The sequence below is a fragment of the Clupea harengus genome, chromosome 9 (genome assembly GCF_900700415.2).
Source record: "Clupea harengus chromosome 9, Ch_v2.0.2, whole genome shotgun sequence".
Classification (NCBI taxonomy): domain Eukaryota; kingdom Metazoa; phylum Chordata; class Actinopteri; order Clupeiformes; family Clupeidae; genus Clupea; species Clupea harengus.
The window spans coordinates 18,975,036-18,991,470 of NC_045160.1; the positions used below are offsets into that span (position 1 = coordinate 18,975,036).

General features: G+C 42.5%; 1 protein-coding gene across 1 annotated transcript; it reads right to left on the reverse strand.

Annotated features, from left to right (window-relative positions):
• Positions 1–12,640: 12,640 nt before the first annotated feature.
• On the reverse strand, positions 12,641–15,506 carry p2ry1 (purinergic receptor P2Y1). Its single transcript, XM_012832716.3, has 2 exons — positions 14,610–15,506; positions 12,641–14,332 (listed from the first exon to the last, which is right to left on the reverse strand). The coding sequence occupies exon 2, from the start codon at positions 14,312–14,314 to the stop codon at positions 13,253–13,255; it is 1,062 nt and encodes a 353-aa protein (XP_012688170.1). The 5' UTR covers positions 14,315–14,332; positions 14,610–15,506; the 3' UTR covers positions 12,641–13,252.
• Positions 15,507–16,435: the final 929 nt, after the last annotated feature.

Genomic DNA, 16,435 nt, shown 5'->3' on the forward strand with positions numbered 1-16,435 from the left:
CCAATGTAGACACGTTAGTAGCCTTATTAGAAAATCACCGGGTGATGGCTAGTCTGATGCGGTCAGAAAATAACAAGCCAAACAATTCTAAAGCCAAGACAGAGAGATGGTAGGCAAAGCTTTCAGTTCCCCACCAGCCCGAACGCCCTCTGGCTGGACCGGACCGGCTGCAAGACGAACCCAGTGGCCTCCAGTCCCACGATGTTTTTCCTGTGGCAGAGAGGGACACCTAGCCAGAGAGTGTCCTGATCGGGATGAGCCGATGCCGACAGCCGGGTCTACCGATAACAAGGGCCTCTACTGCCACCACCTCACTACCTGTTGGGCCCATGAGGGAGCACCAGCCCCAAAGTTTCCGGTGAAGATTGCTGGGAGAGACACAGAGGCACTCTTAGACTCCGGAAGTATGGTCTCTCTCGTTCGACCACAATTCGCCAGTGCACCCTGGGGTGAAGAGATGTCTGTGTCCTGCATCCATGGGGATACCCGGAAGTATCCAACCTCCAAAATCGAAGTGATCACTCCTCGAGGAAGATTCGCTTTACAGGTTGGGGTCGTCGAGCAACTGCCAGTTCCTGTGCTTTTCGGCCGGGACAGCCCCCTCTTCTCCCGCTACTGGCCAGCGGAGGCAAGGGACCCAAAACGGCGAACCAGAAAACGACCTGTGAAGATAGGAAAGTCTTCCGTAACTCGCCCCGCCTGGGCTGCAGTATCCCCCGATGGTAGCCCTGCAGAAACTACTGATGACGACGTGGGTAAGGCTGTCCACACCCAGACCACAGCAACAGACCCTGAACGGGCAGCTGAGGTGGAGCCCCTGGAAGACATACACTCAGACGAGGTGTTCTCTCAATTTCCGGAAGTTGAAATGGAGGAAGGTCTTAGGCCAGGACAATTCGGCTCGGCCCAGCTGCGGGATCCCAACCTGACCCAAGCCTGGAGAGACGTCCAAGTGATCGAGGGTCAAAAGCAGGATGGGGTGAGTCAAGTGTCTTTTCCACATTTTATGATCAAGGATAAGCTGTTATACCGGGTAACTAAGAAGAACTCCGATATCTGCGAACAGTTGATTATCCCCAAAGACTATGTTTCAAAAGTGTTGTACCTAGCCCACTCCCACTTGCTAGGGGCACATTTAGGGAGGGAGAAGACGTATGACCGTGTTCTCAGCCGTTTCTACTGGCCGGGAGTCAAGAGGGCCGTGGAGGAGTATTGCCGACATTGTGCCGAGTGTCAAATCAACTCCCCAAAGGTAGAGTACCGAAGTCCTCTGATACCCCTTCCCATTATTGAAACGCCCTTTAGCAGGATTGGGATGGACATAGTGGGGCCCTTACCGAAATCTAGCCGTGGCCACCGCTATATCCTTGTTATACTGGATTACGCAACCCGTTACCCGGAGGCAATTCCTCTACGGTCTGCAACTGGGAAAGTGGTCGCCAGGGAGATGTTTCTGCTCTTCAGTAGAGTGGGCCTGCCGGATGGAATCTTGACAGACCAAGGGTCCTGCTTTATGTCCAAAGTGATGAAATGTCTGTGCCAAAGTCTAAAGGTGAGACAAATCAGAACCTCTGTCTATCACCCTCAGACAGATGGACTTGTAGAGAGGTTCAACAAAACCCTAAAACAGATGTTGCGCAAGGTGATCGATGTTGATGGTAAGAACTGGGACCAACTGCTGCCTTATATTCTGTTCTCTATACGGGAAGTACCCCAGGGTTCCACTGGATTTTCACCGTTCGAGCTTCTGTACGGTCGGAGACCCCGGGGCTTGCTGGATGTGGCCAAGGAAGCCTGGGAGCAGCAGCCGTCTACCCAGCGCAGCATCGTGGAGCATGTGGAACAAATGCACCACCGAATGACCCAAGTCTGGCCCTTAGTTCGGGAGCACATGCAGCAAGCCCAAGCGCAACAGGCACAAGTATACAACCGTGGAGCCCAGGTGAGAGAGTTCAAACCAGGAGACAAGGTAATGGTTTTAATTCCAACAAATGATTGCAAGTTTTTAGCCAAGTGGCAAGGGCCTTATGAAATACTGGAACGGGTGGGGCCCGTGAATTACCGTGTACGGCAGACAGGCCGTAGGAAAGCCCAACAACTTTACCACGTAAATTTACTGAAGCCATGGCGTGAGCCTCTCCCTGTCCCCTCCAATGTCCTGGTAGCTAACCTGCCTCCCCAGGTCCTCCCGCCAGTGAAAATGGGTGACCAGCTGTCGTCCAGGCAAGGACAAGACCTCAGAGAACTGCTCGATAGAAACAAAGATGTCTTCTCCGAGGCCCCGGGACGAACAACAGCCATCGCCCATGACATCAGAACAGAGCCGGGAAAGACAGTAAGGCTACGACCATACCGAATCCCAGAGGCCAGACGGGAGGCCATCAGAAACGAGGTGAGGAAAATGCTTGACCTTGGGGTGGTGGAGGAGTCACACAGTGCCTGGTCCAGTCCTATAGTCCTTGTGGGGAAGCCGGATGGCAGCATAAGGTTCTGCAATGACTATAGAAAGTTAAATGAGATTTCTCTGTTTGACACCTACCCTATGCCCCGGGTAGATGAGCTGGTCGAGAGGTTAGGGCCGGCCCGGTTCATCTCCACACTAGATTTAACCAAGGGATATTGGCAGGTACCACTCACCCCACAGGCAAAGGAGAAAACGGCCTTCTCAACGCCAGATGGCGCCTTCCACTATCGAGTTCTTCCATTTGGTCTTCACGGAGCCCCGGCAACGTTCCAGAGGCTAATGGACAAGGTGCTCCGGCCACACCAGGACTACGCTGCGGCGTACCTGGACGACATCGTTATCCATAGCACGTCATGGGAGAACCATCTGCAGCACCTAGCAGCTGTTCTCCAGGCCTTACGAGAGGCGGGACTGACAGCCAACCCTGCAAAATGCTCCCTCGCCTTGGAGGAAGCGAATTACCTTGGGTACACTGTCGGACGAGGAAATGTGAAACCCCAAGTAAAGAAGGTGGATGCCATAACAACCTGGCCCCAACCCCAGACCAAGCGTCAGGTGAGAACCTTTCTAGGGTTAGTGGGGTATTACAGGCAATTCATTCCTAACTTTGCCTCTTTAGCGGCCCCCTTACATGAGCTGACAGGCAAAAGTGCATCCAACCGGGTGAAGTGGACGGAACCGACACAGCGGGCCTTCAACGCCTTGAAGAAAGCCCTCTGCAGCGAAACCGTGCTGCACACCCCCGACTTTGGCAAGAGGTTTGTTCTTCAGACAGATGCGTCAGAGGTAGGCCTTGGGGCAGTCCTGTCCCAAGTACATGATGGAAGTGAATACCCCATAACCTTTGTTAGCCGCAAACTGCTTCCCCATGAGAAGAATTATGCAACCATAGAAAAGGAGTGCCTAGCGGTTAAATGGGCAATAGGAAAACTAAGATATCACTTACTGGGTCGAGAGTTTACATTGGTCACTGACCACGCACCATTGAAGTGGATGGCCTTCAATAAAGATAGGAATGCCAGAATAACCCGTTGGTTTCTACACCTACAGGACTTTAAGTTTACAGTGGAACACAGAGCCGGAAGACTGCATGGGAACGCTGATGCCATGTCGAGAAGGGATGACTGCCTGTGGTCGGCCGCTCCCCACCGTGGTTCGGAGCTGAGGGGGGGGGTATGTGATGGCCCAGCCGGTGAGCAGTGCCCCACATGGCTGAGTACAGCCAAACGAAGGCAATTAAGAGGCATGGTGTTGGATGGGCGGTACTACCCCAGAGGATTCTCATAGGGAACTCCTCCCCACCCAGGTGTCTCTGGTTGTACCTCCCAGGTGCACTAAATCAATCAGGCAATCAGGAGCCTTTTTAAACTCAACCAGAGGATTACGGAAGCCAGACTGTCTTGAGCTACTGAGGAGTGAGAACCAGACGCCTTCCAAGACAGTCTCAGGGTAAGAGGCCCGTGGCCTGCCTTTTGTATTCCTGAAGAGGATTAATCGTTGTTTCTGTATCTCTTGCCTCAGGAAGAGCCAGACGGAGCCCCTGAGGCCGACTGCCAGTCCGGTGAAGCTTTTTGAGTTACCTTTGTGCGCCCCCTCCCTTTTCCCCCTCAGTTTGTAAAATAAACTCCTGAGTTACATTCACCGCAACCCCTGTTTCTGACTGCTCTTTTCCAGTTTGTGTACCCACTGTTTACCCTTGTAAGGCCAGGCTCCCACACTGTCTGTCTGTCTCTGTGTGTGTGTGTGTGTGTGTGTGTGTGTGTTTCTGTTGTTTCTGTTCTCTTTTCTCTCTCCAGCTCTAGACTAGTCGTTCCTGTTAGGATCTGTTGGAGACAATCAACTTAAAACCACCACCACCACCTGAAGGACATACGTATCTACTAATCTATTACCATTGTTTACATTAGCACATTTCCAATCACAGATATATTGATATATTGATGACTAAATCAATACAAAATCCTCGTTGGCTCTCCTCTTTTCCTTCTATTCCTTCTCAATGGAACTGTTGCATGTGCACATGTTCCAGGGGGTTCAAGGATGGGGTTCTCCAAAGAACCCATAATTGTTAATAAATAATACAAAATTAATTTAACTGGATTGCAGAATCCTACCGTGCTGAGCAGGCTAATACAACAGTAGTGGTGAGCCAGTACGACAGACATTTATGGACACACACAACTTATCTTCATAAGGAGGCCGAGCTGCTATGCGCTACCAGCATTAGCATACATCCCCCTAGTAGACAGATCCTCACGCTAGATTTATATTTGGTACCTGATGAGACAGGCATCTGCAGAGACGGTGAAAAATGTTTTCTCTCACTAAAGAGTAAAACATGTAAGCACATTACACCATAAATTCTGACATACTCTTGGCAGTGCTATCACACTATGTTGTTTCATCAACACACTGTCATGATAAAATACAGATACCGGAAAGTGTAGTTCAGGGTGAATTTATAAACAAATTGCGGAACAAGGATCTAATCTGATCCCCATCTAGGTAGCCAATGGCGACACTACCCGCCAGGGTAGAGGTAAATGAGCCCTGTGACACGTGTGACACAGATGGATCTCGGAAATGAGGCAGGCCTGGTTTTCTGAGACAGACCTGGGGGATTTGCCTGCCTGCCTAGTTGTGTTATCATGACTTGCAATTATTTCCTCTCTTTCCCACTACAAGCTTCTTAGTAAACACATAGACGCACACAGAGAGACAGTCAGTCTGTTACACAGTCAATGATGAGTTGGATCACAACTAGTGTCTCTTCATATTCGTTGTCTTACATAGCTGATTTAATGAGATAACTGTACTTTTATGACATAAACCTCTCTTAATTGATGCCTGAAGAAACATGCATTAAATAGAAAAGGGCAGACATAATGACTGAACAGCATCAACACATACTCTAACTACAACAGATTACAGCAAATGTTTTATTAGCTAAGAGTTTCACATGAAGACAATCAAGCCCTATGTGAGATCTTTGATCCATGACCCCACCGCAGAATATACCAATGTTCTATAGCTCAGTTATTTAGATTTGTTCGGATGAAGAAAGTTTATTAACTGAGGTCTGTGACATGATATGAACTCTGTACAGCATCAGATCAACTCCACTCTATGATCATCTCCTCGTGGTGTTACCTGCTAACACGGCCAACTAAAATCTTAGGCTCACTTGCAGCGAGATTTGGAATGGGAGGAACACCTTCACTGTAAGTGTGTAAACCGTTAAAAGCACAAGTACGCCAAAAGCTGTGACGGATATGTAATTGTTTGCTTATTCAATGTCAGCCCATTCAAGTTTCAAACATAGGTGTGTTAAATGTGTCAATATTGAGGTGGAGGGGGGAGAGTCGTGTCTATGTGGCCTGACTATTGAATTAGCAGGCGTGTTTCGGTACACATATGATTCAGCCAGACTAGCAGAAGGGTCAAGTTCCTGTTCTTCCTCAGTACCTACTTCCTGCCTAGACTACATGTGACTGCGTTGCTAAACAAATCCCTGGGGACATCTCAGAGAAGTTTGAGAATAAACATAACAATTTCTGATTGTGTAAAGGAACAGGATGTAGAGAAATAAATTTCATTATGTAACTTAGGGTGTGAAAAACATTTACTTACAGAACTTAATAGCAAAGTTTAGATAAATACCAGTGGAGAGGCTCAGTATTTAGAGTGGCTAAACAGAGACACACAAACATTACACAAACATGTCACAAACATTAGCATTTTTTCTCTCATAGTGATGAAGTTGAGGCAAAAAATCCTTCAAAAGCCTCTTCTTTACAGTATTGCCAAGATATCTAATACGAAAGTTACATCTTAAGGACATCTTTTACATAACATAAAGTAATATAGACCCTTGATTTAATTACAAATGCCATTGGTGAAACCACAGACACAGGCGCAACATTGACATGATCAGTGATATTAGCCATTAAACTTCACAACAAGGGTATCCTTCAGTAAGTGTGAGTCAGTAATTTTCCACACCTAAAGCTCACATTTGAATGAAGCCAATTACATGTCATCAATTTTATCAGGCACACACAAATAATATTCACTTTATTTGAAAAAAACTCTTGATCCTGAAAGAAAAGAGATATGCTTGATTTTACACATACAATAATAACTATCTTGTAAGGAATACATTCTAAAAATAATAATTTGAATGAAATGATCATTGTGAAAATTCAGTTTTATACAGGGTTAGTTGCTTTAGTTTTGGTTTTGATTATTTTTTTTTTCAAAATGGCTTCTTTTAGTTTAGTGTGATAGGTTGCAATACTGTTTCAACTTGATTTATTAGTGTTCGAGCCACCAATAAGCTCAATATGGTCAAACAGAGTATCTTTCAGGGAAAATGTTTAACTATAGCAAGCCATTTGGTCTGAAACAGTTTATTTGTATCTGCAGTAGCCTTCCAAAAAAACCATGAATACCATGAAAGCCCTTCAGGCCACCTAAATGCTTTTGGAGAAAGATATGAAAAGACGGGTCATTCTGTAGAGAAGAGCAATATACATTAGTATATGACATGCACTGCATAAAGTTCTAAGCAGCATTTGCTAGTTGCCTGCTTGTTGAATAAATCTGTGTTGATGCATTTTGATATTAAGTTCCCAACGGCATGCTGGACAGAAGGAAAAACACACTAGGCCCTAATTTCATAGGGCAACAAGCTGAGAGGACGTAATGATAGTCCGCAAATGGAGCCACATTAAAGGAAAGAGTTGGGCAAAATTGTTATTTACGTGTATCATATCATCACATCATATTCGCAGGAATTTTGACTTGCGCTGAGATGACAGACCACTTATCTTTTTAGTTTATGACCAACAGACATCAGTGCAGGTTATACAAATATTTAAACTGCTAAATTTGTGATTGTGAAATTATGAAATATGTCGTGCTGAATTCATAAAAGCCCAGCACAGGTCAAACCCCCAAAGTGTAATCATTGCTGTGGTCTTCACATTATTTAACATATAGGCCTATGGGCCTAATAAAGCAAGTGCGGAAGTAAGAAATGATTTATGTAGAATATAGTGGAAAGGTAGGTGAAGAGGTTAGAAGGGATGGGTAGCCTATGTCTTCAGGGGAAAAATCCCATTAAACACGTTGTATATGTGCTTATCGATCGATAAAACAAAAATATTGAATTCATCTTCTAAGCAGTTTCTCGCAAAATAACGAAATACTCACAGTTTACTGGAAAACGTCCCAGCCGCACCCCAACAAAAGAACAAGAAAAAAGTATTGATAAGACAAGGACAATTCTTTCAATGGAGTAACTCATGATAATGTAATCATTTTCAGGAAAGAGGAAAGATAATATTGCAGGTAATATGTCATGTCCAGAGCAAAGTGAATAATACCAAATGGCAAACAAACCAAGCAAAGATAAAAAATATAACATTTGAAACTTTGTAAACTATGATTTGTTTCGGCATCTACCTCGATTAATTCTCTTTTTGTGCTTCCAAGCTCAATACAAACTGGCCAAGCAGGACAGGGAGCAGCAGAACAGAGAGAGGAGGTGTGACAGTGAAAAGTGAATGATGGCGAAGGAAATCTATCATGTACCTCTGTTCATCTGTCTGTAGCAATTAGGTCGCCTTCTAAATTTGCAGTAAAGTTTAATACAGAACATATAGGCTAATAAGATAGATTTGGTTATGAGATAACTTACAGGAAATGTATACTGAGCAACTGACAAGGCTCTCTATGGGAATTTTTACATCTGGCATTAAAATGTGTCTCGTATCCACCTGGTATTAATATGTGTCTCCAGTGTCCACATTGAGATCTGATTGGGGGCTGATCACTCTGTCCAGTTCATGTCACATCATCCTCTCCTTGTGCGGGTCCAAACAAACACAAAGTTAGAAGATGAAGAATAGAAGACAATGGTAGCCATTCATGAAGCTGCGTGATTTGGTGTATCTCAAAGTCAACAAAGGGTCCTTGATGGATCATTGACAGCTGCGTTTCAAGCTTCAAAATAATTTTGGTGGAACACTGACTTGTAATATGGAGAATGGCATCTGTAGATCACAGCATGGTCTATAAGAGAAAGCTAGCGCAGTATTCTCTGTAAGGACATCATGACAGAGGTGACGAAGAAACCGAAGAAGACGTTGTCGGAGGATAGGAAGAGAAAAGGAGAGAATGACTGAACAAGAGAACGAACAAGTAACTGAGCAAGTCAGGTGCCGAGCTGGCCTGCTCTCTGTTGGTCTAGTCAGGTCTAGCTATGTCTTGTGATGCGCTTGCTTCATGTTTGGCTGTGTTAGGAAGGTTGTCAGAAAGTTTGATTTCGTTAATCTCACTTTAAAGGCTTTAAAGCACCCACAATCCTATGCGCACGCATCAGAGCCTTTTTATTTTTAAGTAGCGCAGAGTTTGAAGGTGGAACCTTATCAATGACGCACACCTGTACACTCACTAGACGGTTCCATTGTTTGTTCTCCGAATGCTAGGAAGGAGTCTTTCCTAGCCTCTGAAGGATCCTGAAGCATCCTTGACTTTGAGAAACACCCATTGTGTTTGCTTGCTTTTCAAAACCTCACTGGTTAAGGACAGTCTTGCACAATTACGTACTTCCACCCACGTAGTTGTTGAATGTGGATTGACAGAGCAATTTCATTTACACTTGTGTTCAGTGTTGTCCCAATGCGTCCCTTACACAATCTATCCTCAATGATTCTTGAGTGCATTTACACCTGTACTTTCATGTGGTCAAGCACTATCCGATTGCAATTCCGATCACCCAAAACGCATTTTAATTCCAGGTATAAAAAGCAAGGTTTATATTTTCTGGCCTTCTACATCATTTATACATTGAATATTTATTACTATTTGTTACGTGCATGATGATGGCAATTATTGCATGACACTATCATTGTCTATTACAATGACAAGTTGTATTTTACAGAAAAAAAAAACAGCTTCAAGTGGTTGGTGCCTCTAATTCAAACTCGGGCAGACATGCTGTGAAATGTCAACTGATATATTAGTTTCAGTAGGCCTAGCATGTGTGAACAACAAAACACATGAAAAGTGAAATTGAAATTTATGAAAGAAATTGCTCACCTTCTCACTTTAGGCCTAATTTATCGCCACTATACTGAGAGACATAAGGCTATATTAAATGGGAGAACGACATGTTGATTAGTGGTCTAAACTGAGGGAGTACTATGCTGTAAAATACAAAAAATATCACTTTTTTATCTAGCATTTGGTTGTGCATTAAGGCCCCAATAAATCATAAATTACTTTATTCACTGTCTATGTGGTGTTCAGCACAGTTGTATATCCTTTATGGCCATTTCATTGGGTAACATATTTTGTTGAGTTAACTGCGAGGTCAAAGTTATGCTGTCAAAATGTACAGAGACTAGATGAGATGCGCCAGCCAGACGTTTAAAACTAGGAAGTGGCAGAATATCTCCCTCAAAACAACTTCCATGAGCAACGCCTACCTTTTTGATCAGACACACCCAAATGAGGCGTCGTTCACCCTCAAATGCACTCAGGTATGTGCGCATGTTATGAAAGTGTGAGAGCCCACAGACTCAGGCATAATGTGTACTATTTTATTGCAGTGGGTGAAATGGGTAGAGCTTCATTAGAAAAGTCAATGCACTCTATCTACAATATTTGTTTATAACTGCTCTTCAGCATATTACTGAAATAGATTGCTGCTCAAGATTTATGCTACTAACAGTCCTTAAGAGTCATAATATATATGCAGTCTGGTAAAGGGAAGATCATAGGGCAGAAAAAGGGAGTCACTGAGAGTGGACATGAAGTGGATAAGGGAATTGCGCTTTCATTTCAATGAAACTATCCTGTTCCCTCTCGTCCTTCAAATAAATCACTATGAAACAGAAACATCCGTGTTGACAACACTGGCACTAGAAATGCTAGTTATATTTAAAGCAATGACATGTAGATTTGTACTGCTTTCTGGGATATATTTCGCCACAATACATATATCAGCAAACTAGCTAGCATTTATCAGTACACATGAAACTGTGCTGTTGCTGATGTTTGCAAGGCAAGTCTGTTAGTTAGTTAGTTGCTAGTTTTAAACAAACCTCCGTTGCTGCTTTAAATATGGAGGCCATGCCTGGGTTTCATGCAGAACGTGATGACACCACTCCATATATCATGGTTATATGTCTTCTATTACCTGAAGTGCAACTAGTGGCATTCCTGTTTCCCACTTTCCCTGTCTCCTTTTTTTCCGACCCCTCCCTGTGTTGCCCAATGCAGACGCATGGTGTCATAGAAAGACACAGCATGAGCTAGAAAGAAGATAGACTGGTAATTCTTGTAAAGTTGCATGCCTCAGCAAGTCTTACTGTAAAAGTGGCATTGTCTTTCAAGTTGAGTAAAGCTCGTACGAATATACAGCTGTACAAAACAAACAGTCTCAAACATGTGATAGCAAGTGTAGTGATACAGAACTTAATTTAATAAAGTAAATAGCTCAACCCCACTGTGAGCGCAAAGGTCCCCTCTCAGATATTCTGAGTCATTAACACGTCTGCCGTTTGGATCTTCACTGCAGCTGAAACAGCAACAAAACAACAGGAACCACATCCACCTATTTGAATTGAAAATGCGCCCTTTTCAATGACTTGGATGTCTACTCCAGCCGTCAGGAAGCCAGGAAATAAGTCATTCTATTTATACAGCGCGTTTAGACAGAGCATTCTGTGCTCCGTGCCAGAGAGAACAGAAGCAGTGGAGAGGCAGCCTCTGATCTCAGCTACCCAGTCTTGCTCCTTGCCCCACAGTAATAAGTCCAGAGCTTTTGTCCACATAGACAAAGGGTGCCTTGGGAAAGGCTGGAAGGGAGAAAAAAAGAAAAGTTGCCACTCTTCATGCTTCTCTCGTTCCCCTTCCCCCCTATTCTGTAAATGAAAAGAAAATCAACCCACACAGGGAAAAAAAAAAAACAAAGCCGGTTCTCAAGGGAGTGAAACTAAATGGTACAATTACACAATGAATTTACACACTCCTGACACACAAGAGTGCAGTAAATCATAAAAAAAAAAAAGATTTGATTGTGTGAAATCATATAACACAATGTGCTTTAATACACACAACCCCAACTCTGTTTGATTTCAAGTTGCTGTTAGCAATATGTTTTGGAATGTTTAACTTAAAATGTATCAAATCTAAAAAAAAAAAAGTATTGATGAACTATTGCAACAGCAGTATCAGCACAGTCAAGCTGTATTAAAAATCACACCCTGCTGATTATTCTGCATATGGATAGGTGTTATCCAATGTCCCTCATAGTACCTAAAGGGTGATGAGAGGTAGCCATGCATTCTGTCACATAACATCCCAAAGTCTGACAGTAGTTGATACACTGCCCTGCTGGATAACAGTTCTTGAACATCGGAGAATGCCTTAAAAATTAATACAAAAAACACTTCTAAAATCTACCAATAGCACACTGCCAAGTTCAGCTCTCTTTTGCTTTTCTGTATGCTTTTTCTGATATATCTGCACTTTGCAAACCAGACATCATTCTCATTATTCTCTTTTGCTTGTCACTAATTAGCAACTTAGCATCAACACTGCCAATTTCCTTAACTGCAGATTTATATTTTGGGTGTCAACTTAAATTGATGTCATTTCCTTTGGCACATCCTTAAATATAATCCAATACCTGCTATATCAATTCCACACAGATGTAATGACAGCACCTGAGCAAATGTCTGAAAAATTGTACGCAAGGTATTGGTTTCATAAGTTGTCCAAAGATGTCTAAATGTTTCTGATTATTCACACACCCTACACACATTACTGCAGGGATGCTGAATACAATATGAGCAAGGAGGTAAACACATTCCACTTCATACATCTTCACACAAAACGTGATCTGCATGCAAATACCCTGAAATTCACACACACACACACACACACACACACACACACACACACACACACACACACACACACACACACACACACACACACACACACACACACACACACACACACACACACACACACACACACACACACACACACACACACACACACATTGGACTATCAACTAGCAAGCATTCATTAATTCTTCATTTTTTAGTTGATCTTCAGTTATAAAAATGGATCACCAAGAAATTCAATTTAGACAAAAAATTACAGTGCATGTGATAATGGCTTTATCAGAGGTTCACACTACACAGAAAAAAAGACTAGTTGATGTGTGTGGGACAAACACATTGTTCAATAGAAATATACTGACCTCTAACATGTGGCGCTGACAATCAAAAATATTAAAATATTCATAGTGCTTTGCAGTTCCTACATACACTCAGTTTGAGCATCTCAGGTTTAATAAAGGAAATGTGAGTTAGTGCTTAAAATGGCATTCTCAAACGTCTCACTCTAGTTTGTTTCACTTACATAAATGAATTATGAATTATAATTAACATTTATTTATGTTTATCCTGGGGGCTACACCCCAGCTGTAATACATGCTCATTCAGTAACAGACAGTTCAACGGTCTTCAATGTTCTCTATACTTTTGATTATGAACAAACATTTAGTTTGTTAACCATCCATGAAGCTCACAAGAAAAGAGCAGCCTAGTTAATACTGGCTAAGATGATGCAGTACTATGACTTGGTCACAGCGACATAAGGCTGAAATCATGCTATCAAAACATCAACACACATGGGTTCATTAAATGGGCAGCTTGACAAATGTACAAGTTTAGTCCACTCAATTTTCAACTCAGAGGAGCAAAGTCAGCGCCGCTGTTGTCCATTTTCTCCAGACTCTGGCAGGCTGTGGAGTGCAGTCTCCTCACTCTTGGACTGGAGGGTGTTCTCCCCCTTCCTAGAAGTCTTTTTGGTGGCTCGGGAGAGCTTCCGCCTAAATGTGTCCCCAGCCAAGAAGTAAAGGACGGGGTCCACACAGCTGTTGAGGCTGGCTAGACCTCTGGTGACCTGATAAGTGGCATATACCTTGTTATTGAAATCACACATTTCAGGGCTCTGGAAGTAAAGCCTGGCCCGCATGTTCAGATTCTTCATCACATGAAAGGGCAGATAGGAAACAGCGAACACTGTCAGGACAATGATTACCAGGTAGATTGATTTCCTCCTTAATGGTGCATTGTTCATGTCATTGCATATCAGGGCCTTCACAATTAATCCATAGCAGCCAAAGATGATGATAAAAGGAATGCAAAAGCCAAAAACCGTCATGCACATACTGTAAATGAAATAGCCCTGAAGCTCGTCCTGTGTAGTTGTGTCATAACATGTTGTTGAGTTCCTCTTTGGACCTGTGCGTGAGTAGTACAGAATGGGCGAAATTCCTACAGTAACTACGAACCAGATCAATGCGCTTGTGCGTATAGCGTTCTTTTTCTTCAGCCTCCCCAACGATTTGAGAGGGTGGACCACTCCTGTGTACCTGTGCACGCTGATGCAGGTAAGAAACAGAATGCTCCCATAAAGATTCACGTGAAATATATAGCGCTGTAGCCGGCACAGCACGTCGCCAAAAATCCAGTCAGTCTTATTGAAGTAATAGAAAATTAAGAAGGGAAGAGAAAGCACGTAACAGAAATCCGCCAGTGCCAGATTGAACATGTACACCGAGATGCTGCTCCATGGTCTCATGTGGCAGACGAACATCCATATTGCCAGGCTATTTCCTATCAAGCCTGTGAGGAAAACTATGATGTAAACTGTGGGCAAATAATAAAATTGAAACCCGGTCTTCGTGAGGGAACATCCTCTAGAGTTGTTATTGATTTCAGACACGTTGAGAAGTGCAGTAAAGTTTATCTCCGATGTCATGTTGTCGGGAGGTAATCACTGTTTCAAGTACAGAGAAGATATGAGACAAAAATATGTAACTTGTGTTTCATAAGCATTCGTCTTGTCGCAATTATATCCAAATGAATCAAGTTGATCAATGGCTATCCTATTCCACCCTTCATCCGTGCGTTTGCATCGGAGGGGCATCATTTAATAGCCTGGTGGAGAGAGGACATCCGACAATGGACTTCAGCTACATGCAGCCACGGTACAATGGCATAACTTTAACCAACTCTAAACAATGAACAGACCTAACACTTGATATTCTACTTACCACTCACTCGCGCCTGTAGCTTAATCCACATTCCTCCTAATATATTGCCAGGGTTTAACGTTAGGTTTCCTTTCGTCGTATTTGGTATTTGACACAGGTGCGATTTCCACTATGCCTAGTCGCAGACAGTGCTGTTACAGTCGAGGGGACTCCCGTTTGTGGGTGGAACAGCTGCAAGCGTCGTGCAAAAAATTTGTCCAGAATGTAAGCATGCGGTACCAGCAGTGGAGGGGAGGAGCGACACACTGTGTTCACATTGTGTTGCACGGTTCCTTCTCCCTTTATTATTCGGATAATTACACTGCTGGCACTGTAACAATGTCGAAACCCATGTGCTTAATTAGGATAAGCTATACCTCCAAAACTATCCAAAAATAGTTCTGATATGGGATGATATGGGCCGGGGGCTCACAGATAGGATAAACTATAAATATTTAAAACAAATCACGTCCTCTCAACACTTGGTGTAGCCTAAACAGTGGGCAGAGATGTTTTGGTCCATGGCAAACATTTTGCATTGTTGCAATATACATCCAGGAGGATTGTGTTATAGTGTTATTAAACGACTTCCTGGAAGTGATAAAAAAAAAAAAATTTAAATCTTATGGCATTCATACATGACGTAGGCTATAATGCAAGCACAGTTTTACTGGTCAAAGAGCTACGCTACTGCCGCAAAAGAAAATGGCGAAGGCATCAGGCTTATCACACTGATTCAATTAGTTGTATTTATGTTCTATCAAATTATAAGAAGGAATCAAACAATACAACTTCTCAGTATCACTTAGGAGTATCATTAAATTATTCACAGTATCATTGCAGTAGAGAGACCAGTTTGATAATGAGTCAAATGTGAGTATTGGTGAGGGTCATCAATTTATATTTATGTGTTTACACGTGTGTAAGCATAAATAGAACATTAGCACATGGGGTTAGGTGTATATGGGGCATTCTACCGAATTGGTGCAAAGTCAGGTTGGAAATATTTTGAAAATTTGTATGTTTTATTCCCAAAACTTTGTCCGTATATATATTGTACCATATCTAAAGTACACATATCTAGTAAATGAACCGTCAATTTTCATATTGTATTTTCAGAATGTGTTGGAATGTTTTTCCTCTCCCAAAAATTGTCACTACCGAAACATAGTAATAAACTATAGTAAAAACATATTATTATTAACCTGTCCAGATTGTGTTTCCTTCCCTTCTCTGAAGAGTATTTTTACAAATATTTCTTGAAGGTTTTCACAATGAAATAAATAAAAATGAATTTTTTACCAAATTTCAAAGTTCAATTTATACAATTCATCCAAATCTAAGTGCAATATTTGCAAAATACTGATCATATTGATTCCAGAGTTGATGATTGATGAAATTGAACATACATTAAACCAATCAGTATCATAACATTTTAGTTGATAACTCAATATACTTTATTTTTTACAAAACATCCAGTGTTTCGGTAGTGACTGCACTGTTTCGGTAGTGACCACAGTATTTTGTTTGCAAGGTTGTATCATATTTCCTCAACCTTATTGCTTAATCTTAACTCATACCATGCTTTAGGTTGGGAATATTAAAAACACAATTGTTTTGTGCTTTTGCTGTCTTTTCCTCCATGATTTTCTGACCTTCTTTTGCTCCCTGTTGGATAAATCACTGATTCATTTCAACTTTCCTTCTTCCTTTCGTTTCTTATTTCTTTCTCTTTCCTTCCTTAAATATTCTTGGTGTTTCACTGGGTCATCCCTCACTCTTTGTCGGTATTCTCTCAGCCTCTCTGCTCCACTTTTTCCTTTTGGCATTTTGGTGTCTTATGATTC